The sequence below is a fragment of the Petaurus breviceps genome, unplaced genomic scaffold, assembly GCF_028583685.1.
Source record: "Petaurus breviceps papuanus isolate PSGF00001 unplaced genomic scaffold, PetGlider_PUasm1.0 90692, whole genome shotgun sequence".
Lineage (NCBI taxonomy): Eukaryota > Metazoa > Chordata > Mammalia > Diprotodontia > Petauridae > Petaurus > Petaurus breviceps.
In genome coordinates, this window is record NW_027187313.1 from 7,969,224 (window position 1) to 7,995,629 (window position 26,406).

The following is a 26,406-nucleotide window of genomic DNA, read 5'->3' on the forward strand; positions in this document are numbered from 1 at the left end:
TAGATTTCTCCCTTTAAAAAATTGTACTGAATAAAATTTTATATTCTTTTTAAAAAAAACAATTATGAGTGATGAAATATAATGTTCTCTATTTCTCTATAAAAAAATGGTATCCCAAAAGTTTTTAAGCTATTAAAGCTGCACTAAGACTTTTGGGACATCCTGTATACTGTACAATGCACACATACACATATATATATATATATATATATATATATACACACACACACATAGATATAGATATATATACATGTATCCACTTATATATGTGACTCTTGGTTTTTATTTGGAAAATATCTTCAATTGAATAAAAGTTCTTATCCTTGACTTAGGGCATCAAGAAGTTGCTTATATGGAAGAAGGATTACATTTATTCTACTTTGTCCCAGAGGGCAGAACTAAGAGGCAGCTAAGTTTCAGTGGGTGCTGGACTTGCAGTCAGGAAGACATAAGTTTGAATCTTGACTCAGGGACATTTTAGTTGTGTGACTCTAGGCAAGACGCTTAACCTGTCTCTCCCTCAGTTTTCTTATCTAAAAAATGAGGATGATAACAGAATCTATCTTACAGGGTTGTGAGGCTCAAATGAATTAATATATGTACATTATAAATATGTGTAATACATATATGTGTATACCTCATATACAAATGTTTGAAGTATGTTGTAAACCTTAAAGTGACAGTATGAAAATACTATTATTATTAACTAAGTGAAAGTTAGAAAGAGACAAGTTCCAGTCACTTAACCCCAATTGCCCTCCAAAAAGAAAAAGAAAAAAAAGAAAGAAACATATTCCAGTTCACTTTAAGGAAGAACAACATAATTAAAGTTGTTCAAAAGTTGAATGGGTTGTCTTGTTTAATGGTGAATTCTATGTCACTGGAGATCTGGCAAAGGCTGGTTGATTGCTTGTCAGGGGTATTCCAGAAGATTCATCCCTTGAGAAGGGGTTGGACGAGACATCTTTTGAGGTCCCTTCCAACACTAGCCTTATTCTGGGATTCTAAATATTGTTATCAATTATATTTCTACTGTGCAATAATCACAAGTTTTATTTCTGATTTTCCATTTTAATTTAGATTCTTAGCTATTATTATTGATGATGAAGAGTTTTTAAAAACTGCATATTGAACTTCAGTTGTTTTTAGGTATTAGTTAATAATGCATTTGAATGATTGACATCCTTTTTTATCTCAATTCTTTTACAGGAAGCCTATATTTAGGAATTATATATATCATATTGTATTTTCAGATGAGTTTCAGTATACAGGATACATTGTCACTATATTATACATCTTTCCCGTGATGACACATCTATGGCCAACTGTAAGAGATTCCTATGTGATAGGACTAATAATTGTAAACTACTATTATGTTTTCTTGTGCATAATAGAAGCAACACTAAAGGTACTGTATAAAATATCAATGTTTTCCATAAACAGAAAAATTCAGATTTCTTAAAAATCTCTTTTCAAAATTGAGTTGACTTGGTGTCAGACCCTATTTACCATAATGCTTGGCATGATTCTAGAATCTAGATTTTTTCGTATAATTTGATCTTCCTTGAAGATCAAGAAAGAACCCACTAGAGATCTTCAAGAGAAGGCTAGAAGACTATAGGTTGAGAATTTTGTAGAAAAGTTTCCCATAATAGGTATTGGTTAGACTAGATCAGCTCCAAGGTCTCTTTCAACTCTGAGATTCTGTAATTCAGCTAAGATGAACATCATAAATGCTGATAAACATAAGGGATTAAAATTAAATCAGCATCATGAAAAGGGATTGGACCTCATCTTACTGATTCTTGTTTGAAAATGACTGATATTTTAAGAATTATAGGTTTGCAGTCTATAAGGGATTATGTATATTCAACTCAAACCAGATGCCATTGGAGAAACAAATACACACACATACACATAAATATACATATACATACATACATATGTACACACATTTCTACCTGAAAAGCAGTATAAACATTTTTCCAGGGGGTCAAAAATGGTCATTTGCATAATCAGCCATTCCATTCTGCTTAAAGACATTCATCAAAGTGAATCAATCCTATGAGTTTACTAGGTATTCATTTGGATCTCTCACAGAGTAAAGGAAATTTTCATAAGTTATATTATGTTCTTTGGATCCATTATTAATGAATACCACATTATTTTGGGGCAAATGAATTCTTCACTAAATTAATTAGGATAGTAATGTATTAGTATTCTGAAGAATTTTCTCAGCAGGGAGAGCCATCTTAACCCAAAACTTCTTCTTAACTAATTAGGTCATAGAACAGTTTCAGATTTTTGAGAAATGATGACAAAATCCATTAATAGTGGTTTCTCGTGTGGGATGGGGTTGGCAGGTTTGGATCTAAAGGGGATGATTTTTTACAATAAAATAGAGGAAATAATTCCTCCTGGATAGGAACAGACTATTTTCATACCCCTTGAATGCCATATTTCCCTAGTTTGTGTGTGTGTGTGTGTGTAATTTCATACTTCATGTTTTAGAAAGTGAAATACCACTAGCATAAAAAGTCTCCTTAATTCCTTGTTAAAGTTGTATGGGATGCAAGGGCTCTGCAGAACTCATTTTGGGAAATTATGGCTTAATGTAATGTCTTTTCCCGAGCACCTCTTTTCTTCTCTAACAGGGGATTGTCCATATACTTTGCTTCCTTCTTTTTATTGTTGTTCATTGTTCTCAACTGTTAATTCCATCTTAGGATATCAGCATTGCCAGTCTGAACGGAACTCCAAAAAGGACACTAAAATACTCAGAATCGAGAAAGATCTGGATAGGCTAAGTAATCAAAGCTAGCTTTAGTTATAGCATGTGAAAGGTTGTGAAGTACTTTATGTGGGTTTTCCCATTTGGTCCTCACAATAATCCTAAGCTGCATAAAGCTGTTATTAATACTCACATTATACAGATGAAGAAATTAAGGCTGAGAAACATTAAGTAACTTGCCCAGAGAATTGGGATATGAACTGGTCTTCCTGATTCTGAACCCCATGTTCTTACCCACTGTGGCAGAGTGATAGACCTATAATTAGGAAGACTCAAGTTCAAAGCCCCACCTCAGGCTGTGTTAACACTAGCTATGTTATCCTGGACAGGTCACTTAAACTCTGTCTTGGTAAATATGGGAATGAAAATAGCATCTACCTCCCACATTTGTCATGAGGATCGAATGAGACCACACACACACACACACACACACACACACACACACACACACACAAGAAGAGAGAGAGAAAAAAACTTCTTAAAATATTATATAAATGCTCACTAGTAGTAGCTATTGTCATGTTTGTAGTTTTCCATTCATAAAAACTGGATTCAATAAAAATTTTCCCTGGCAAATTTCAGTTACCTGAGTAAGAACATACTGGGGAAGGCATGGGATACTCCCATCTGAACAGATAGGAATAAAATACAATTAATTTGTAATGATGAGGAATCAGGGAAATCCAGGTCTGTAAAAGGAAAAAGTAAAGTCTATAATATGTTGTATACTTTGGAGCTATGTTTTGTGAGAAAAAGAGAGTGAGAGATAGAATAGTATACAGAAACAGAAACTGTATAAATGGGATGATATTTTAATGTTATTCCACTACAGCTAGGTAGCTAGTTGGTGCAGTAGATAGATTGTTGGGCCTGAAGTTGGGAATACCTGAATTCAAGTCTGGCTTCAGACACATATCAGCTGTGTAACCTGGGATGAGTCACTTAAACTGTCTGCCTCCATTGCTTTCTTTCATTGTTTTTAAAGGCATAAAGTTGCATTAATCATGGCTAGAAAAAAGCATGGAGGGGCGGCTAGGTGGTGCAGTGAATAGAGCACTGGCCCTGGAGTCGGGAGGACCTTAGTTCAAGTCCGGCCTAAGACACTTCACACAAAAATTAGCCATGTGATCTTGGGCAAGTCACTTAACCCTAATTGCCCCACCCTCCCCCCTTCAAAAAGCAAAAAAAAAAAAAGAAAAAGAAAAAAGCATGGAAATTATGTTAGCAATACTCTAACATTTAGGGAAAGAAGAACAACTTTTGAGTGAAAATAGAAATAATAATGACCCTGTGCCCCCAAATTCTAAAGTTCCAGTAAGTACTGAAAAGTTCCCTTCCAGATCAAGTATCCATCTACCTTCTCATACTCCTTCAGTCATATCTACTGATTTCAGATCAAGAAATTGAGGATTTAAGTGCATTTAAGATTGTGAAGTTTTCTTGTTGAGCCACCAAGGTGTGGTAGAAAGAACAATAAATTTAGAGTCAGAAAATCTGAGTTTTAAGTTTGTTCTTATAACTTGCTGTTTTTGATTCAGACCAAATGAGAGGGTGGGCCTTTCTGAGTGTATGGTCTTTCTAGTACTAAAGTTTTATGATTCTATAGGAATTGCTATATTCTACATTCAAGATAAGATTTCTCATTCAATTATATTGTTTTTTTTTATTTTTAAAAACTCTTTCTGGATTAAATAGGGCCAGTGTGGGAATGTCATTGCTCACATTGTTTCAATGGAAAAACTGTATTCAGAATTCCAAGTAAGGGACTTCAAAGGAATTTTTAAATTTTTGAGTTATTGCTGAGGACTGCCTTGTAATCTGTGACCATTTAATTTTTCTTCCACATCATTGTAAAGCACTCCAAACAATAAAATTTCCTTTTTTGCTTTGATTCTGAAACAGATAATAATTATGAAAGACAACTATTTTCATCACAGTTGGAACCATCTGGAATTTTATATAATCATTTTTGGACTCATGGAAATCATTTGCTTACATTTAGTCAGACAGGACCCAAGAGATATTTTCTTTATTCAATGTTCAGTAGTATTAGGATTTTTAAGAATAATAAGATTTCTTCGTATTTTTAAGGTAAGGATTCTGCTATTTAAGGGATGACCATTTCCCTATAATATTATGTTAAAATGTGGTATCTCCCAGGAGTCATTAAGGAAGATCTTAGCTGAATACCAAGTAAAATGACCAGGGGTGAGCACAGGGATTGGAGTCTACACTTGTGGTTACACATTTTTTTTTAAATCAACCTATACTCCCCTATTCCAATTGTCAACTAAGGTACGGGATAAGGGCATGTCCAAATCAGTTGGGGAATGCCTGACAAATTACCCTCTTGATTGTATTTCAAGAGGCATAGAAAATGCTTATCGCCTCAAAATATCTTTCTTGTTACATATCCTTGAGTAAGCATGACTAATCATAGTCTGGCACCATGCCAAAGGCAGTATGCTTAGCTCTACTCCTCCAAGGGCTTTGTGGTCTCGCTTTATCCTCTGCTCGGTACACACCTTCCTATTATAGTGACTCATCCAAATCTATTCCCCCTCAAAATTACTCCACACTTTAACAATAATAATTCCCCCTCTTCCTCTGCCATACCTTTAATCAAAATTCCATTTCTCAGTGCTGGGACATGACCAAGTGTTAAAAGGATATGCTAAAATTAGCTGCTTAAAATAATTTACACTTAAGCATTAATGACTGATAGACAGCATCCTCTAGGGGATATCTGTATTTGAAAACAGAACCTAATTTACTCTAACACCTCTCCAAGGGGCAGAATGTATGTGGGAGAGATTATTGAGCAGTTTAGCTTTCTGGTATGCTTTGTCTGCTCTCAGACACTTACTAGCTATGTGACCTTGGGCAAGGGACACTTTACTGCTGTCTACCTCAGTTTCCTTATTTGTTAAATGGAAATAATAATAGCACCTACCTCCCAGGATCATGGTGAGGATAATTTGTGAAGTGCTTCATAAACCCTAAAGTTCTGTATATGTTGGCTGTTATTTTTTTTTTCAAATGCTTTATAAACTTCTGGTTTACATCATTCATTTCCACCAGATTTTGAGTTACAAATTTTCTCCCCATTTTCCCCCTACCCACCTCCCCAAAATAGCAGTCCCACAGGATATCCCCTCCTCCAATTGCTCTCTCCCATGTCTTCTCCCATACCCCCTTTGACTTTTCCAGTAGGTCATGGTGTATCTCTGTGCCTCAGTGCCTATGTATCTTATTTCCCAATTACATGTAAAATAGTTTTAATAATAGCATATATATATATACATATATATGTATATATATATATTAGACATCTGATTTTAAAACTTTGAATTCCAGATTCATTCCCTTTCTTCCTTGTCACCCACCCTTACTGGGAAGATAAACAATTCAGTATAGGCTGTACATGTGTAGCTATGCAAAACATTACCATAGTAGATATATTGTAAAAGACTGACTATATTTCCCTCCCTCTTATCCCACCTCCCACTTGTTCTATTCTCTACTTTGATCCTGTCCCTTTTCAAAAGTGGGTGCTTCCAACTTCCCTCCCCCCCAGCCTGCCCTCCCTTCCATCATCCCCCCTCTCATCCCCTTCCCCCCCTACTCTCCTGTAGGGTGAGATATCCTATTTAGTGTGTATTTCATTCCCTCCCTAAGCCAAATTCAATGAGAATAAGGTTGGCCCATTCCCTTTTGCCTTCCTGTTCTTCCCCTCCACTGTAACCATTTTCCCTTGCCTCTTCTATATGATATAGTTTACCCCATTCTGTCTCTCCCCATCTCCTCTCATTATATTCCTCTCTCACCTCTTAATTTCACCTTTTAAGTATCATCCCTTCCTATTAAATTGGTCCTGTGCCCTCTATCTATGTATACCTGTAAACACATATACACACATTCCATATGTATTCATACACCCATATACCCTCCTATAAAGACATATGTATGTGTATATATGGACACATATATATATATATATATATATTTATCTATTCCCTTCAACTATTCTCATACTGAGAAAAGTTTCATAAGTTACAATTATCGTTTTTCCATGTAGGAATGTAAATAGTTCAACTTTTATAAGTTCCTTATGATTTCTTTTTCCTGTTTACCTTCTCATGCTTCTCTTGCTTCTTGTATCTGAATGTCAAATTCTCTATTCAACTCTGATTTTTTCATCAAGAATACTTGAAAGTCCTCTATTCCACCGAATTACCATATTTGCCCCTGAAACATGATACTCAGTTTTGCTGGGTAGGTGATTCTTGGTTTTAATCCCAGCTCCTTTGACCTCTGGAATATCATATTCCAAGCCCTTTAATCCCTCAGTGTAGAAGCTGCCAGATCCTGTGTTATCCTGATTGTGTTTCCACAATATTCAAATTGTTTCTTCCTGGCTGCTTGTAATATTCTCTCCTTGATCCGGGAATTTTGGAACCTGGCTATAATATTCCTAGGAGTTTTCTTTTTGGGACCTTTTTCATGAGGTGATCAGCAGATTCTTTCAACCTCTGTTTTGCCCTCTTGTTCTAAAACATCAGGGCAGTTTTCCTTGAGAATTTCTTGGAGAATGATTTCTAGGTTCTGTCTTTGATCATGGCTTTCAGTTAGTCCAATAATTTTTAAATGATCTCTCCTAGATCTATTTTCCAGGTCAGTGGTTTTTCCAATGAGATATTTCACATTGCCTCCTATTCTTTCATTTGTTTGGATCTATTTAACAGCATCTTGATTTCTCATAAAGTCACTAGCTTCCATTTGCTCCAATTTAATTCTGAAGGAATAATTCTCCTCAGTGAGCTTTTGAGATTCTTTTACCATCTGGCAAATTAGGCTTTTTAAGGCATTCTTCTCCTCATTGCCTTTTTGAGCCTCTTTTGCCATTTGAGTTAGTCTATTTTTTAAGGTTTTTTCCTCAGTCAGGCTGTTGACTCTCATTTCATAATTTTCTCGCATCATTCTCATTTCTCTTCCCAATTTTTCCTCTACTTCTCTTATTTGCTCCTTAAGGTCCTCTATGGCCTACAACCAGCTCATATTTTTCTTGGAAGCTTTTGGTGCAGGGTTCTGACTTCACTGTCTTTCTCCTGTTCCATGCTTTGATTCTTTTTGTCGCTGAAATAGGAGTGTGAAGTTGGGCTGCTCTGTTTATTTTGCTTCCTTTGCCTGCTCATATCGCCACTCAATCACTTGACCCCTGGGCTTTTTGCCACAGTAGCACTCTGCCACCAGAGAGGGAGCTTCCTTCCAGATGCTGGGGTTTTCTCAGCTGCTGAAAGTATTAGTTGAGTGCCCTCTCTGAAGCCTCCACATGCTCTGGCAAGCTGGTTGCACACCCCAGGACCTCTACCCTAGACCGCAATCCAGATCCAAGCAGGTTAAAGCAAGAGCGATTACCCCTCAGACTTGTCTCTTGTTCCCTCTTCACTCTGCAGGCCAGGACTAAAGCTGCCTGTGCCAGTGGCTGCGTGGCCCTAGTGCCTCAGTGGCTTCTCACCCCATGGGCAAAGGCTGACCACACTCCCAACCACTGAATCTCAAAGTCCACATTGCACTGACCTCTCACTTTGTCTTCAGCATCTATGTGTTGATAATTCTGGAAACCGCCACAGCTGCTGGTGATTTGAAGTCCCTCTAGCTGGTGGTTGGTCAGGCTCTCCCTGGGACTAAAAACTCAGCTAACGCGGGGCTGGGCTTGGCTCCCAGAGCGCTGCTCTGGCCAATACCTGCTGGCCTGCTGGGCTGTCCTCAATGGGAGGTTAGCTTCTCTGTGTCATTTTGTGGGTTCCATATTGGCTGTTATTGTTGTCCACTCTGGTTATTCTCCCCAAATATGAAATTCGCTTGCTTGTGTTATAGGTTAACTCTTTTAAGAAAGTAGGACCATAAGAATCAGAGGGACATAGCATATGAGAGAACCTCCCTCTAACATATACTGGATGGGTGACCCTGGGCAAGTTACTTCCAATGCCCTAGGAAACTTTCTTAAAACTCTTTAAGTTTCAGAAAAAAGTGCATTGATAGAGTTTCCTCCTCTGGTTGCTCTCTATGCCAGTGAGAGATCAACTCAATCAACCAATCAATCAATCAATCAATCAATCAATATTTATTAAGTGCCTGCTATTTGTCAGGTTCTGTGCTAAGTGCTTGGGGATACAAAAAGAGGCAAATACAGTCCCTACCCTCAAGGAGTTTACAATCTAATGGGGGAGACAACATATAAACAAATATGTATAAATAAGCAATATAGAAAAAAAAAAGGGAATAATCATCAGAGGGAAGGCACTAGAATTAAGAGGGGTTGAGGAAGGCTTCTAGTAAAAGACAGTATTTTAATTGGGACTTGAAGGAAGTCAGGAAAGTAGGTATAGTGGAGGGATAGCATTCCAGGCATGGGGGACAGCCAAAGAGAATGCCTCAAGAGGAGAGATGGAGGGGCAGCTAGGTGGCGCAGTGAATAGAGCACTGGCCCTGGAGTCAGGAAGACCTGAGACACAACACAAAAACTAGTTGTATGACCTTGGGCAAGTCACTTAACCCCAATTGCCCTACCTTCCCCCCTCCAAAAAAGCAAAAAAAAAAAAGAGGAGAGATGGAGTGTCTTGTTTGAGGAGGCCAGTGTCACTGGATCAAAGGGTACATGTTGGGGAGTGAGGTATGAGAAGACTAGAAAGGTAGGAGGGGCCTAGGTTATGACAGCTTTTGAATGCCAAAGAGAGGATTTTGTGTCACATGGCCAATCTTTCTTACTAGGATCATAGATCACAGAACTGGGAATAGACTTTTAAGACAGGATAAAGCCATTAAAGCTTAGGGGGCCTGAAGTAACTTGTTTAAAGCCATGCCAGGATTGTCAGAGGAAGCATTTGAACCTCTGGTTTCAAAGACTCTGACTCTTCACTATAACAACTAAGATAATATTTGTATGAGAACTAAGGAAAAGAAGTTAGAAATAGTTGGCTTGGAAGAGAAAACCCAAATGAAGAATTTTCCTTTCAGCAGACATGTTGTGGGCATGTCATACTCACTATACCTGTGTTTTAATTTTCTTGATTAATGGCACTAATATCTTTTTTGCTGTTCTTGCCAAAAAAAAAATGGGGATCATTTTTGACTTCTTCCTCTCCTACAGCATCTAATCAATACAAATTCTTGAAGCCATGGAGAATAGTCAGGAGACTGGAAAAGGAGAAGGTGGGGCAGGAATTACCCTATTTTCTCTTATAAATGGCAGAAATCGTTGGCCACAGGTAGGACATATCAGGAGAGTCTCTGCCAAAGGGGCCCTTGTTTTCATTTGTAAGAGCTAGGATATTTAATTGCTCATCGGTCTCCATTTCTTTTTCATCTCTCTTTGCATTTCAAGCATCAAATACTTGATTAATAGCTATAATATATAGGGCTCTGTGCTAGGTGCTCCTTTTATGTAAACTCTTCCATCAAATTTTATGAAATATATGCTAGAAAGTATGAGTCTCTCTCAGTATTCTGTGGGGTATGGGGTAGTATCCTACATTTTCCCAGATTTCCTTGGCAAGGGTTAGGAGCCAATAAAGTGAAGAAATCCCATAAAATACAATCAAACCCTTCATATCATGAGAGTTTGTGATAGAAAGATTTAAAAGTGTTGGTTGAACTGAATCATGGAATTTAAGAATTGGAAAGGACCACACAATCTCTACCATTTAGTATCTATAGGATCTTGAGCAAACCACTTACAGTTATACCTTCCACATCGAGACTTTCCCCATTGCAGTTTTCATATATTATGGGTCAGCATAAGAAATTAAATGGGAGGGCGACTAGGTGGCACAGTGAATAGAGCACCGGCCCTTGAGTCAGGAGGACCTGAGTTCAAATCCGGTGTCAGACACTTAACACAACAAACTAACCGTGTGACCTTGGGCAAGTCACTTAACCCCAATTGCCCTCCAAAAAGAAAATAAAGGGGGGGGAAAGAAATTAAATGTGAATTTGGGGAGTTTTGCAGAAGCCACAGATGATGCATGAAGGCTAGCAGATGGTACATTGCCTATGACCAAATACTTAACCTAAATTTTTCAATAAGGTACTGTAAACACCCCAGAAAAGAAAGTGAAAAAAAATATCAGACTTATTCTCTAGTACAAAGGGAGGGCCAAAAACTTTTATGTGGATTTTCCAGATCGGGGTGGGGTGGAGGGTGGGCAGCACCATACCCCTAACCCCCATGATGTAAAAGGCATAATTTCCCTGGGTCTCAACTTCATCATCTCTGAAATGAGAGGATTGGCCTAGATGGCCTCTGAAGTCCCTTCTACTTCTACATAATCCTCTGATCCCCTCCAACTCCCTTAATGTACAGATGAAGAAATGGAAACCCAGAATTCTGTGACTTGGCCAAGGTCACACAGATAGCAAATAGTAGAGCAGAGATTTGAATCAAGGTTCTCTGACTCCAGACCTAATACTAGCTCTTGCCTTTTGTTGTCCATCAGTCAGTCAGCAAGTATTTGTTTATTTGTTTATTAATTGGTTTGTTTTTTTAGTACTGGGTCTTCCTGTCTTGGTCAGGTTGGAAGTGAAGTGTCTTCTCATGGACAATATCACTACTGGTTCAAACTTAATTTTTATCAAACTACTTTTCACTTTCCCCAGAAATTCTTGTCAAATTGGGATACTTAGGGTTAATTGAAAACTGGTCTACTGCACTTAATTGCTTCTAATTCTTGTCTATCTACTAACCTATAGCTCCGGTTTCCTTAATTCACATTCAAAGTCCTGGGCACTTTGAACTTAACCTACATTTCCAGCCTAATCTACTTCTCCCTTAATGCCCTTAGCTCTAGTCAAATCAGAACAATTCTCTAGCCAACCTGCTTTTATTCACCTTGTTCCCTCCACCTGGAATACCTTTCTCTCTTCCTTGTCCCATACTCTTCTCTCTGTTTAGTCTACTGTCCCCACCCCTCATCCCATAACAATCCTGTGTCCATTTCCCATATGTCAGGCTATGGGGCTACTGGTCTTTTTAAAACGTGGTGGGAATTCGACCTGAGGTGAGAGGTGACAGAAGGCCCAATCCAGCAATTTCAAAAGACATTCACGCCCACACTATCCTAGTTTTATTGTCTTTATACCATCTCTAGTCTTTGGTCATCTGCCCTGGTTCAAATTTCTGACTTTCTCTACAATTAATCTTTATTCTGCTTAGTTCTGCTGGCTTTTTTGACCTACTGTTCTACCCACTGAACCTACCAAGATCTCTGGTTTAAGTCTTAAAAACTGGCTCTGTTATTGATTTTATACTATTGGTAACTTTGATCTTAGACCCTCTCCCTGTTTTGGCTTGTTTCCTATCACATGACTACTTCTAGGGTTCCTCAAACAAGCAGCTGGCTCATCACCAGTAAAGACACCCCTACTGCCCTCCAATGAAAACTTGGTAAAACCTATTGGCCCCCAGATGCCTTCTGTATTCAGTTTTGGAACTACCTACCCTTCCCTAGCTTAGATGTAATCTCCTCTCTTCTTGATCCTTCCCCTTATAAGAAGTGACCTTTCCTTCTTCCCAATTGCCACAGAAATTTGAGTTTATGGTACTGAACCATTCTATTTTATATAAATTTCAATCATCATTATCTTCCTATTATTGTCACGATAATGGGCATACATATGTTACTTCGTCTACTTGCTGATGGCTCCACAAAACCAAGGACTGTGTTTCATTCATGTTTACACTTCCCTGATGTCATGGTTCTCTTTGAGAGTGAGGGACAAAATGACAATAATCCCCCAAGCCTAACATGGGGCCTAGTACATTGTAGGCGATCAATAACTATTTATAAAATGAATCAATGAAGGAGCAAAGAACTTACCTTTCCTTCATCTCAGCCTTCACATAAGCAAACAGTGGCCTGTTGTTTTTTTTTTGCACAGTTGGATAATATTTGCTACCCGTAATTAATAGAGTACTCATTGACTTGTTTTTTTCCAGTAATGATGATGACAAAAATCTTACAAATTCATTTATAGTTTCACATCTAGATTTTATAATCATTAGCATGAGATTTGAATTCTAGAAATAATTTTTTCTACCTAGATATAGAGTAATTTGATAGCTGAGATATTGATGTGTGTATATGTGTGTGCTTTTGCACATAAGTTCTGCTACTTAGCCAGCCGATGAATACTTTTTCCTGATGCCTTTTAGAATATAATGGTTCTAAATGGTTAGCATTATGTAGTGTGTTAAGGTTTGCAAAATACTTTGTAAATATTATCTTATTTTATGTTCACAACAGCCCTGGGAGGTAGGCCCAATTATTGGCATCATTCTCATTTTACAGATGAGGAAACTGAGGCGTCTAGAGGTTATGTGACTTGCCCAAGACCACATGGCTAGTAAACATCTGAGACTGGCTTTGAACTCAGGTCTTCCTGACTCCAGATCCAGTGTACTATGGTGCCATCTTGCTGCCTTGGTGCCAGAACAAAACTTGTATCAGTTTTGTAGGAATGAGAGAATATTCACTTGTAAAACCAATAATCTGTGAGAATTCCATTTAGAAATCTTCCCAAGTAAAATTTCCCAGATAATCTACTGATTCTTAAAGGTGTGTTATCTTACACATAGGATTTCTTTCACATGCTGTTTTAGATGATACTACCAACACTGATAAGCATTATTGAGGAACAGATCAAAAAACGCCTTAGCTTGATGTATTGTATTACAAAGGGCTATATTCAAAGTCAAGAGGATACAAAACTGTTAATTAAACAGATTTCTACTCGAGAATCCATATTTCAGGTGAGGAGAATACAAATAATTCATAAAACTTTTTTTGGGGGGAGAACCTGGACAAGAGTTGCACTTGATGGACAGATATGAAACGTTGTTGGAGGGAACTTCCAAATTTATAAGATCACAGATTCATTTTAATGTGAAGTCAAATATATTGCTTTTCATACCATTTAACTGTGGGCCAGGTGAATGAATACCAGTGGCTTTGCTACATGAAAAGGTTTAATGTTGAGGCATCAATAGTACTAGGTAGGATTTAATGAGCTGTGCTCACAGTTGATAAGAAAAGGGAGACAGGGCTGGTTTACATTAGAAACATTTTGTAGCTCTTTCCTTGATCCCAAATGGTTTCCTGCTGCAGAAGTCCATCAATACCAATATCCTCCTGGTAATGCTACATGACTGAGAATCAGAAAAATTATAAGTGCAAGTCACCAAAAAGGCAATGGTAAGGTATATTTTGTAATACATTGACAATTGTAACTTAAGGAAGATAAATGGCATGAAAGGAATTATCAGGAATGTTTAAAACTGGAGAAGGAGATGGAGCCAAATGAGAAGGACGAAAAATGAATAGCCCAGATGCTACCCTGCTATCCATGAAAAAGAAAATAGAAGGCCTTCAGCATATTGGGTAAATCTGTTCAACATTTATAGAAAGACCTGGATAAGGAGTATATAGTATGAGAAGGCCTGGATGGCTTTTGAGAGCTTTTGGGTGCATCGGAGTACTTCAAATGAAGTTGAGAAATGTGGTGCCTGTTCAGGCCATTGACTATAATAGAGCATTTTTTCCTCTGATCTGAGCAAGGGCGTGGGAGAGAAGGCAGACTGATGCTTAAGGAATAGCAGTTTCGTGATAGAGGGAGGAGAATCAACCCCTGTATTTCCAAGAAGTTATGGATGTAATTGATTCTTCTTTACCTTGGCTATTTTGAACAAATATTTTACACTTTGTATGGGAGAAATTTAATTTTATCTTCAATTCCTTACAGAAACTTTATGAAATTTTAGACAAGAACAAGAATGATGCTGTCAAACAACTAGGTAGGTGGAACTAAGGGACATTTTAATTATCTGTAGTAGTTCCCATTTTGTTCTTTCAGGCTCATTAGTCAACTCGTAGTGATTCAAGTGAAATTTACTGTTCTGGATGTAAGTTTCTTCACCTGCAAAATGAAGGAGCTGAATTGGATGATTTCTAAGACCACTTTCTGCACTTAATAATAAGCAATTTCATGATTTGAGCATGATAAATTATGAGAATATTTAACTGTATTATCTAAAATTATTTGGTCAGGCCTTGGTGCTTTCAAAGAAGCATGGATTTCTCCTCTGCCTTGTGGTAGAAAAGACACTGGATCTGTGATCACAGGTCATGAATATCTGTTGCTTGTTACCTGTATAACTGCTCTGGTCCTCACTTTCCTTATTTATTAAAAAAAAACTCAGAAAAACCAAACCCCCTTCTACTTTAAATCCTATAACTCTATGATTTCTTTCTTGCCTTTAAAGAAAATACATATAAAATCACTGTCTTTGAGATATTCTTAGTGTTCCTTCCTTCAGATTTAAGCCTAAAATTAGTTTCTATTCTTGTGTGGTAACTGAGGGGAGAATTTAAGGAACTTTTAAGGTTTCTTCAGACCCAAGGCGTGTTATGATTCTATAATCTATGTTTCAAGATAAAACTTCACTTTGTCTACCATTACAGAGTTTAAGAAAGACACCTCATAGAAAGACCAGTGTGGTCAGCCTTTTCTTTTGGCCATAATGCATTTCTAGAAACCCTGTTGGAAAGCAAAATTGGTGAAAGAAAGTTCCTAATTTTTGGTTAAATGTAAAAACATACTTAGGGACAAGTAGGTGGCACAGTGGATAGCTCTGTCCCTCTGCCAACTCCACCCTCCACCACTAGTCAGTATGACTCCTTTTCCTGAGTCTCAGACCCTTAGCTATGTAACCCTGGGCAAACCACTTAATCCTGTTTCCCTCAGTTTCCTCAGTTACTAAATGAACTGGAGAAGGAAACAGCAAACCACTCCAGTATCTTTGCCAAGAAAACCCCAAATGGGGTCACAAAGAATGGGGCATAACTGAAAATGACTGAAATAACAGAACAATGGGGGAAAAACCCATAGCTACCTCATTCTTGCCACCAGATGGGGCTAATGCCTCTATAAAAAATGTGGAGGCCTGCAGTAGATCAGCTTCATACCTGGGCTGTCTTTGGAGACCAAGGAAAACTAAAGAAAAAGTGGATTGAGTTGCTGATAAATGAAGAGCACTTTCTTGTTTATTGATTTCTTAGGTAACATTGGATGATTGGATTGGTGAACTGAAAAGGATTTTTAATTAGTAAATCCTCTGTTTTTAATTATTATGAGAGATATTTGAAGATTCACAAATGCTAGGAATTTTGGTTGGGTGGAATATCTAGAGGATTAAAGAATTTCAGATATACTCTTTTCAGATGGTTTTTAGTGAGGAAATCACTTTATAACTGGCTATGCTTAAAATTGTTTTAAAATGTGTTATAAAAAATCAGTGAAGCTTATTTTTAAAAGATATTATGGAAAATCAATATATTTCTACCAAGACTAAGAAGTTTGTGTGTCCGAGGTCTGGGAGAATCAGGACCAATTTTATATTCAATTACATTGTGGAAAGGGGACACTGAATTGAATTGGAAAAGCTTGTTGTTGGAGGAAATCCTCCACTGTCATTATCAACAAAAGGTATTTATTGAATGTTTAACACTTAGGATATAAGGCTGTAAATATAGTTTGGGGCCACATTGCGGAGGACTTGAATATCAAGCTGATGAACTCTAGTTTTATTCTGGAGGTAGTGAAGAGTCATTGAAGGTCTTTGTGAAGGGCATGACATGAACAGAACCATGTGTAAGGAAGACTGCTCTGATATCTGTGCAGGATAGATGTAAGAGGAGAAGGGAGAAGGAGGGAGAGAGAGAGAAAGAGTGAGGGAAAGAGAAACAGAGAGAGGCAGAGAGACAGAGACAGAGACAGAGAGAGACAGAGAAAGAGTGAGGGAAAGAGAGAGACAGAGAGAGAGAGAAAGAGAGAGACAGACAGAGAGACAGAGAGAGAGACAGAGAAAAAGGGAGAGGGAGAGACAGAGACAGAGACAGAGAGAGAGATGTGGGAAGATAATTGTCTGTGGTCAATTAAGCCAATTAACACAAGAGTTACTGACTATATGGAGTTGAGGTTGTGGCAAGTTAAATATAAAGATGATTTAGAAGTGAGATATGGTGTAGAAAGAAATATGTCTGAATGGAGTTGCCACAGTCTTTATCATCTTTGTTTCTTTCTTCATGATTATATACCATGTGAAACCTATCCTATTTTACTATATTGTTTACTTAGTGTATTTACTATATTGTCGTGGCTCTAATACGGCACTTTCTTAGTTTGGGTTCAATGTTAAGATGAAATAAGGGACATGCCAGTCACCGGAAGGTTTAAAAAAGAAAAGCTTTACTTTTTTCTAAAACAGCAAGGATATAATTACAGTTACCTCTTTGGGACTTGGCTTTCCTTGTCTCCATATGGAAATGCTTCTGGTCATCAGGGCAGGATATAGTCCAGAAATAGGCTGTATAGGCTGCAAGAATCCACCAAGTCCAAGAGGCTCAGACTCCATGTGGCTGGGCTTTTTATGCCCTTAGATGACCAAGAAGCTGCATCAGGGAACCCAAGGCCAACTGGGCCCCAGGGGGCAGCTCTGCCTTCTTTTAGGTAAAGTCTCCCCATTGTAAATGGGGAGAAAGAAGCTTCATCAGGGAGACTGCTAGTCCTATCACCAATTATCGTAGCCTTATGATAGTTTAACTGAATCGTGCTTCTAGGAGTGAACTGCTTCTGAGATATCTGGATTTGTAAGCTCAACTCTACAATGCTAAGTCAGGTAACCAGATGATGGTACAACCCTTTGGCTACAAGTAGGTACTGGCACATCCTTGTTGTGGGGCAGAAATAGAAATGAAAACAGAAAATCTGGAAAACTGAGAAGAAAAAAACCCTAGAAAACTGGCAACTGTGTTGTGATCCAGTTGGATCCTGTTGGAACTGTGTCCACTGGCCACTGAGAGTTACCACTGTGCACATGAATGTTCCTTGGGATTGAATAGCAAGGAGAGAGGAATAGGACACTGGGTTTGATCTGAAGAAAGTGGGTGTTGTTGGAAAGAAAAAAAAGAGTAGAAAGATCTGAAGAAATAACATTACTGTGAAATGTAGCTGTCCTCATGGATGGGGCTGATTTATATTAATGGTAACTCAAAAATGACACCTAATGGAACAGTAGATAAAGTATGGGGCCTGGAATCAGGAAGACTTATCTTTCTGAGTTCAGATCTGGCCTCCGACACTTGCAGTAAGTATGACCTTATGCAAGTCACTTAACTTTGCTTGCTTTAGTTTGTTCAATTGTAAAATGAACTGGAGAAGGAAATGGCAAACCTCACCAGTATCGTTGCCAAGAAAACACAAAATGGGGTTGCAAAGAGTTGAACATGACTAGAACAACTGAAAAAAAACAATGTAAAAATGATTAAAAAAAAATTTGTAGAGTGGGGTGGCTAGGTGGCAAAATGAATAGAGCACTGGCCCTGGAGTGAGGAGGACCTGAGTTCAAATCCGGCCTCACACACTAAACAGTTACTAGACGTGTGACCTTGGGCAAGTCACTTAACCCCAATTGCCCTGCCTTCCCCCTGCAAAAAATTTTTTTTAAATTGTAGAGTTTATGGTTAAAAAATTATAGAGTTTATAGTCAAAAGTTGAATGGTATAGTGAACCTAAGTTGATACCCTGTGTGTGAAAGGGTGTATACTATAGAAAAGAATGTCATGGATTGAGATGATAATTTTAAAAGAAGCAATGTAAAAAATGCCATGCTTTCATAGCTGTGTTAGTATGTACTAGAATATTTGTAGGCTTTTGTTTAAGTTTGAGTGAGAGAGGAAGCATAGGTAGCTAAGGAGAGCTGTCTTATGTTAAGTCATATGTTAAGCAGGAAGAGCACTGCATTTGGAGCCACAAGAAACCTGGATTTAAATCACACTGCTTCTGATACTGTAATAATAATGGAATTTGAAGATCCCCTTGTATTAGCAAGAAAATAGGTAATTAGCACTTAGTTTCAAGTTAATTATGTCAAGCCTCTGCCAAGAAATAGAAGGTAACAGGAAGGGGTGGAACAGGGAGGAGCTAATACCTTATATAAGGAAAATCCCAAGCTGAGAGTCAGAACTTCTTGGAGCAAACAGCTGGAGGCTGAGGATGAGAGGCCCAGGCTGGAGAAAGTGATTTTGATTTTGAGAGTGGAGCTTATGGTGGCAGAGCCAGTTTCTTCCAAGAATTAGCTGGAACTTGGAGGAGAAAGTGATTTTTGAGAACGGAGTTTATGGTGGTGGAGTTTCTTCTGAGAGCCAGCTGAAACTTTTGCTGAGAGCTTCTGAGGGCCAGTCAGAGCTGCCAGAGGATGCATGAGTGTGGTGTTGGTATTTCGTCTGTCTGTTTTGGGTCTATGTTGACCTCACAGGCAGAAAGTGATTTTGATAAGGATGCCAGCAATGTGCCTGAACATTGTTGTGGCTTTGTTAAGCCTTGCCTTCCCAGGAACAGAAATTGTGAAGGACTTGAGGTGGACTGGACACTGTGAGCTTCAATATGGAACAGGAACTGGACAAGGAACTGGGAGCTGCCTGCTTTTGAACCCAAGTGATGGTTTGGTGGATTCAGGTAGGAGCTGGGACCATGGAAGAGGAATCATGGAAGCTGAGAGCCTGCCTCTAGTCAAGATGAAAAGACCTCTCCTTGGGTATTTAATGCTAACTGATGAGATTGTAACTTATTTGTGACTTAGGGGTGGATGGCTTTTGTACTTTCCACTGTCCCTTAAGAGGGTACTTAGTAGTGACTGATGATATTGTAACTTAATTGCACCCCATGGGTGGAGGACTTTGACCTTTGTACTTTGTGTCAATTGAGGAGGCTTGCCTCCTTAAGGGTGATTGAATTAAGAATTTACTAAATGAAGGACTTACTAAATGAATGTTATCTTTTGCTTAAAACTATGTGACTACTTTGGTGAAAACTATGTGGCCATTTTAGTGAGAAGTTGTGAAGTTATAACATTCTGAATGCTGTACTTTGTTTTCTGTGAATGTTTTGTCTTAGCTTGTTATTGAAAAAATAGACAGTTCACTATACTGTGTAATCAGAATCTTGAAAAGCTGTTAACAGCAGCAGTCCTCTGGAAAGCTGCTCGTGCTTAGCTTTGCAGATACTTCATAGTTGTGTAACTGGGCAACTTACTAAACCTCTCTGAGGATCAATTTCTTCATCTATAGAATGGAAATGAAAATACTATTTTTATTACTGATGAAGTTGTTATAAGATTCAAATCAGATAAACTTGTATACAAGATATTGTATGCAAGATTGCAAGAAAAACTTGTAAAAAAAACCCTTTTTGTCTTCATTCTTTTATTTTTTCATTCAATTTTATTTTTAATTCTGAATTTTCTCCCTCATACCTCTCTCTTCCCGAGGCATTGAGAAAGAAAGAAAAACATTCTGAATATGGATAATCAAACAAAGCCAATTCGTGCATTAGCCATGTACAAAAAATAAAAATATGCCTCAATCTGTACCTATCACCTAAGCCCATCATCTCTCTATCTGGATGTCGATGGCATGTCTCCTCACATTGTAGTTCAGTCATTTCAGTCCTATCTGACTCTTTGTGACCCCATTTGGGGTTTTCTTGGCAAAGATATTGGAGTGGTTTGCCATTTCCTTCTCTAGCTCATTTTACAGATAAGAAAACTGAGGCAAAAAAAGTTTCATCATGAATCCTCCGGAACTACAACTGGTTCTACACTTTGTAAATCTTCAAAGCACTGTATAAATGTCTGGTGTTATTCGTGTTTCTCTATATTTGGGGCAATGTAGTAATTACCCTTGAATCGGATCTGCCTAGAGTAAGAGCCTGATTGTTTATATTGCTACCTCTCTGCGGAGATGTGTGCTTCCTCTCAGTGTGGGTCCCTTACAGCCCTCTGTTAGTCCCTCAGATGGGAGTGATAAAAGCACAGAGGTTAGTGTCAGAAGACCTGGATCTTGGGCAAGTTACTTGGCCTTCCCAAACCTCAGTTTCCTCATCTATAAATTGAGGATAGGAATTCTCACTCTGTCTACTTGACAGCTTTGTTGTGAGGACCAAATAAGATAATCCATAACTTTAAAGAACCACCTAAATGCAAGCTACTGTTACTGACAATCGTTTACTTTAGGCCTGATAGAACATGAGTGCCAAGAAGTTGTCATTGCCTTAAAAACCAAGCAAGCCATCCGGAACATACTTGGCAAGGCACAGAAAAATCTAAGTTTCCTTTGGTCGAGGGGCATAATTGATAAAATTGAAGGAACCAAGATGCACAAGGTAATGTTGTGATTCCTGTTAAAGCTAGTAAGGACTCATATCCTTTTTCCCGCTAACCTATTTTCCTAGACCTCAAATACAGTGACAAATTTTACTGGATTTTCTGCTTTGGCAGTGATGGATGCCATCTTTTTTTGGGGAAGTGTGAATGGGGTGGGAGAGGAATGGATAGCTAGAGGGGCCTAATTATTGACATGTTCTCTCTGCCAGCAGGGGCTATTTACTTTTCTTTGCATTCCTAGCTCTCAGTACAGTGCCTGGAGCAAAGTAAACATTTAATAAATGCATGATGAAAATTGATCAATGACATCATGATGAACCAATAACATAGCTTTAAGGACTCTGGATCAGATAAAGACATCCCAAATTGGAAGTAGGTGGCACAGAGGATACAGTGCCGAATCACTTAGTTGCCTTCTCTAAGCTACAGTGTGCATTCTACTTTACTTATAATCAACAGGAAGGTACCAGATTTATCATTTGAGCATAAAGACAGCAGGGTGTGTGGTAATTGAATGGTAAAGACTTAGTAAGCACAATAGTAAAGAAAAGCATGTAAAAATAGAAGATGAAAATAATGAACAAGATGAGAGTAAAAGGGAGAGGATAGACGGATGGACAATTGACCATTTGAGTAGGACAAATGACTCAATGTGTTAAGGTAAAGAAGAATGCAGCCACCCATCAGATTCTTTAAAGAAGGTATATAAAGATAAATGTCAGCTAACTTGCTAATTATTGTTTTGTTTGTATTTAGCTATTTCTTACCAAAATAAAGTCACTGAACAACTTTCCAATGACCATCCCTCCCCCTACTCCTGAGAAGTTTCTCCACAACATTGTTTGGCTGGAGAATAAAGATGTTCTCATTGAATTCTTTAAGGTAAAAATTCTTGTTTTTCTTAGGGGCTCAGAATTGCTGGCAATCAGTTTGTATTCTCTTAGGCCAGCTCAGCAGAGCTGGGGTTATTCAGGATGATTGCTTCCTTGTGGTTCCCCAGGATGATATGCATCTGTTTTCTGTGTCACTGGTAGGCCAGTGTGAGACCTGCAGGGAGTGTTGACCAAGCTAGTATTCATTCAGGAGACCTAAGTGGTAATTCCCACTGTGCTGTTTTCTAGCTGTGACATTGGGCAAGTCACTTTATGTCTCTCGGCCTCAAAGTGTCTCATCTGCAAAAGTACTACGTGAGCCAGTTTTAGCATGCATTTTTATCATCTTCATCTCCCAAACCTCTTCCCACTGATCCATGACTTCCTAGAATAACTTGGCAGGGAAGGGGGGGGGGGGGAGGATGGCAACCCATAATCTATAACAAAGTGGAATTTCAGGATGGGTTGTAAAACTTGATTTGACTCTGGTGGAAGGAATGAATGGAACATTGTTTTTCTGACTTAGTATGGGCATTATTAAATGTGCTATGAGGCTGTTATTTGGATCAGGGGTCCACTTTTTCCCATACCAAGGGTTATGTGGTGGCCTGGTCTACTTAAATGTATATATAGAGCATTTGTCAGCTCTTCAATTTCCCCAAATTTCTTATTGCAAGTTTGAGGTCCTAGCTTTTATCCTATTTTTGGTTGAAGTTTATCTTCATCCTACAAACTGAAGTCAGCTTACCTTCAGCATGCCATTCTCAAACAAATTGTGATAGGAAAAGAATTAAGTGAATGCTGGAATAAACATCCCCCCTTCCCCATTCTCCATCACCATAACAATTAAATTTGGAACCTCCCCACCTAGGAAAAGAAGAGTGCTTTCCCCAGGATACCCAGGACTACCTTTTTCCTAGATAATAACTATTCATATTATATGAATCTTCCCAGAGATGGCCTTTTTGGGGACAAAAACATGTATGAGAGAAGATTGAAATGAGCCCTTTAAAGAAGAATTTGCCATGAGAACTAAGAAGATAGGCAAAAGTGCTATAGATGATGAAAAGGAGGGGAAAATCCAACTCTTAAGTTCTTTGTTCAGAAACAAATTTTCAACACTTAAATTATCTTTTGATCTTTAGATAAGCAAGTCGGGCTGCTAGGTAACACAGTGAATAGAGCACTGGCCCTGGAATCAGGAGGACCTGAGTTCAAATGTGACCTCAGACACTTAACACTTAATTAGCAGTGTTTCCTTGGTCAAGTCACTTAACCCCAATTGTCCTGCCTTCCCCCTCCAAAAAAAAAAAAGCAAAAAATAAAATAAACAAGTCAAAGATTTTCTATACCTAATCTTTTCTATTCTTCTGCTTTTTCTGAAAAGCACTATTGTATACAGGCAAATTACCTAATATCAGTCAAGAGAATACATATCTATATACATTTGCATATATAGACATTATACATACCTACTTTTTTTATATGTGCCTAAATGAATTTGCTCAGTTGTTCCGGTTGTGTCCGACTAGTCGTGACCCCGTTTGGTGTTTTCTTGGCAGAGATACTGGAGTGGTTTGCCATTTCCTTTTCCAGCTTATTTTACAGGTGAGGAAACTGAGGCAAAGAGGGTTAAGTGACTTACCCAGGGTAACTCAGCTAGTAAGTGTATGAAGCTGGTTTTGAACTCAGGAAGATGAGTCTTACTAACTTCTGACCCAGCACTCTATCCACTGTGCCACCTAGTTGCCTGCAGACTAATTAGGATAAAATAAAATAATGAAATTTATTAATAAATAATAAATCTGATGTCTTTTTATATCTTAAAAAAATTAATATGTAATAAGCCCTTCTTTTGCTGCAATGGCTTGTTTTACATAATTTGGCATTCAATTCACAAGATTTTGACAAACATTCTTTAATTCTTCATCATGAAATCACACATCACACTTGATATTGATTGTCCTCAAAGATGGGTGGGGATGGGGAGAGAAAGGAACACATGACACACGTTTATATTTAATTCACTTTATTAACATTTATCGCTTGAGTCTAGAGCTCACTGGCCAAAAACTGCCAACAAACTCCCCAGGGTGGCCTGAACCAGATGAAAATAGAATTGGGAAATATTTAACAAAATAAAATACAATACAACATAGATGATTTAATTTGTGGTTTTCTGACGCAATATGAATCCCAAAGGGATCCATTTCTATTTGAGTTTGGCATCGCAGGTCTAGACAATCGATAAAGCAATAAATCAAGCCCTGATTTGTAGCACTTACTGATTTCCAAGGTATAATGCTCATGTTGAAAATTAATAAAAGCTAGCTCCATCACAATCCTAAGAACCTTTTATGAACATTCTATTTTCCCAAGTCTGACCTTGAAAGGCAGAATGATGCAATGAAAAGAAGTATGGTGCAGTGGATAGTTATTAGATTTGGGGAGTGAGAAACACCTGACTTCACATCTCTTCTCAGCCTCTCACTAGCTATGGATAAGTCACTCAGCATCTCTATCCTCATCTGTAAAATTAGGGAGTTGGACTTTTTGGCCCTTTGAGTTCTAAACCCATGATGCTGTGATTAAAGCTTACTGATTTTCAATGGGATTTAAATCAAGTGAGTTCCTAAGCCATGGATGCATGTTTATCTACATTTCTTGCATTGACTAAAAGTGGGGAAACCAGCTCAATCTGGTTTCATTTGGATCAAGATCAGATGTTTTGAGTCAGCCTACAGTGAGTAGAAATACACGACTGATTGTTGCTATTGCAAAATTAAACCATAATATCATTGTTAGTTCCAAGTAATTCATCTCTCTGTCTCTCTCTGTATTGCTATCTCAATCTCTATTTATTCCATATTTCTCTTTAGTATTTAATTTTAGAAAATTTAACTGTGAGGTTTTGTGATAATTATTCTTTTTTCTTTTAGGAAAAAGCCCGTCTTGCATGTTTTGACTATGGAGATGTCATATGTAAAGAGGGTGACATGCCACAAGGAATTTACTTGATTATTTCAGGAATGTCAAGTGTAAGGGACATTAATATCAATTATAAAAGTGTAATTTAAAATAATAAGAAAAATAATACTCTGGAAATTTAAAAGTTTTCATAAAATCTCTTCTTTAAATGACCAAACATTTATGCCTAAGGTGTATATCATAATCAGTTAATTAACAAATATTTATTGAATGCTTACTGTGAAATGCCATTCTGGATGAATCAAAAGCTGGGATTGAGGCTGCTGGGAGAAATATCAATATTCTGAGATAGGTAGATGATACCACTCTGATGGTAAGAAATGAAGAAGAATTAAGAAGCTTCTTGATGGGGGTGAAAGAAAAGAGTGTAAAAACGGGCTTGAAGTTTAACATAAGAAAACTAAGATCTTGGCAATTGGTCCTCTCACTTCCTGGCAAATAGAAGGGAAAGAAATGGAACCAGTTTCAGATTTTATATTCTTGGCTCAAAGATCACTGCAGACAGTGACTGCAACAATGAAATTAAAAGATGCCCATTGGAAGGAAATCTGTGGCAAATCTGGACAATATATCTAAGAACAGAGACAACAAAGGTCTGTAGAGTCAAAGCTATAGTTTTTCCAGTAGCAACGTATGGCTGTAAGAGTTGGACTATGAGGAAAGCTGAGTGTCACATAACTGACACTTTCAAATTATGGTTCTGGAGACTTTTCAGAGTCTCTTAGACAGCAAGGAGATCAAACCAGTCAATATTTAAAGAAATTAATTCAGATGATAAACTGGAAGGCCAAATTCTGAAGCTGAAGCTTAAATACTTTGGCCACATAATGAGAAGACAGGACTCATTGTAAAAGACTGATGTGAGGAAAAATTGAAGGCAAAAGGAAAAGTGGATGGCAGAGGATGAGATGGCTAGATAGTGTCATAGAAAGAATAAACATGAACTTGGACAGACTTTGAGAGATAGTAGAGGATAGAAGGGCCTGGCATGCTATGGTCCAAGGGGTCACGAAGAATTGGACGTGACTGAGTGACTAAACAACAACAACACTTACTGATTGAATGATCAATTGATTGATAAATTGAAAAATGCAATTCATGAAATTGCCATTCTGGATTTGATTCTCAATAGCAAAGAGGAACTAACTTCTGGGGTAGAAACTTTGTGGAGAAGTGACATTTCTCTATGTTAGAGAAGAAAAAGAAGGCTGAGGACAGTCTGTCATGCATCTTAAAGAGTAGATTTCAAAGAGTACAAGTAAAAACAGGTAGAATCCCACAGGCAATCACCCCAACAGGGATGGGAAACTCTTAAGTATGACATTCTAAAGACAAAGATAAACAGTTGTGATAAAGAAAAGCAAATGTTGTCTAAAGAAATTGATGTGGATACACAGGCCACTCATTAACCAATGGAAATCTTTAAAAGATATGTACAAAAGATGAAAGCAAGGTTAGGTAATGGGAGGATAAACACA

At 37.9% G+C, this 26,406-nt stretch overlaps 1 protein-coding gene across 1 annotated transcript in view; it reads left to right on the forward strand.

Moving 5' to 3' along the window:
- The window catches only part of SLC9C2 (solute carrier family 9 member C2 (putative)), a 96,080-nt gene that overhangs the window by 58,080 nt on the left and 11,594 nt on the right, over positions 1 to 26,406 (forward strand). The window contains exons 15-21 of the mRNA XM_069065435.1: positions 1,210 to 1,408; positions 4,694 to 4,882; positions 13,452 to 13,601; positions 14,591 to 14,642; positions 20,919 to 21,067; positions 21,825 to 21,950; positions 24,880 to 24,978. Of these exons, the coding sequence (XP_068921536.1) occupies positions 1,210 to 1,408; positions 4,694 to 4,882; positions 13,452 to 13,601; positions 14,591 to 14,642; positions 20,919 to 21,067; positions 21,825 to 21,950; positions 24,880 to 24,978 (964 nt within the window). The remainder of the gene's footprint in view (positions 1 to 1,209; positions 1,409 to 4,693; positions 4,883 to 13,451; positions 13,602 to 14,590; positions 14,643 to 20,918; positions 21,068 to 21,824; positions 21,951 to 24,879; positions 24,979 to 26,406) is intronic.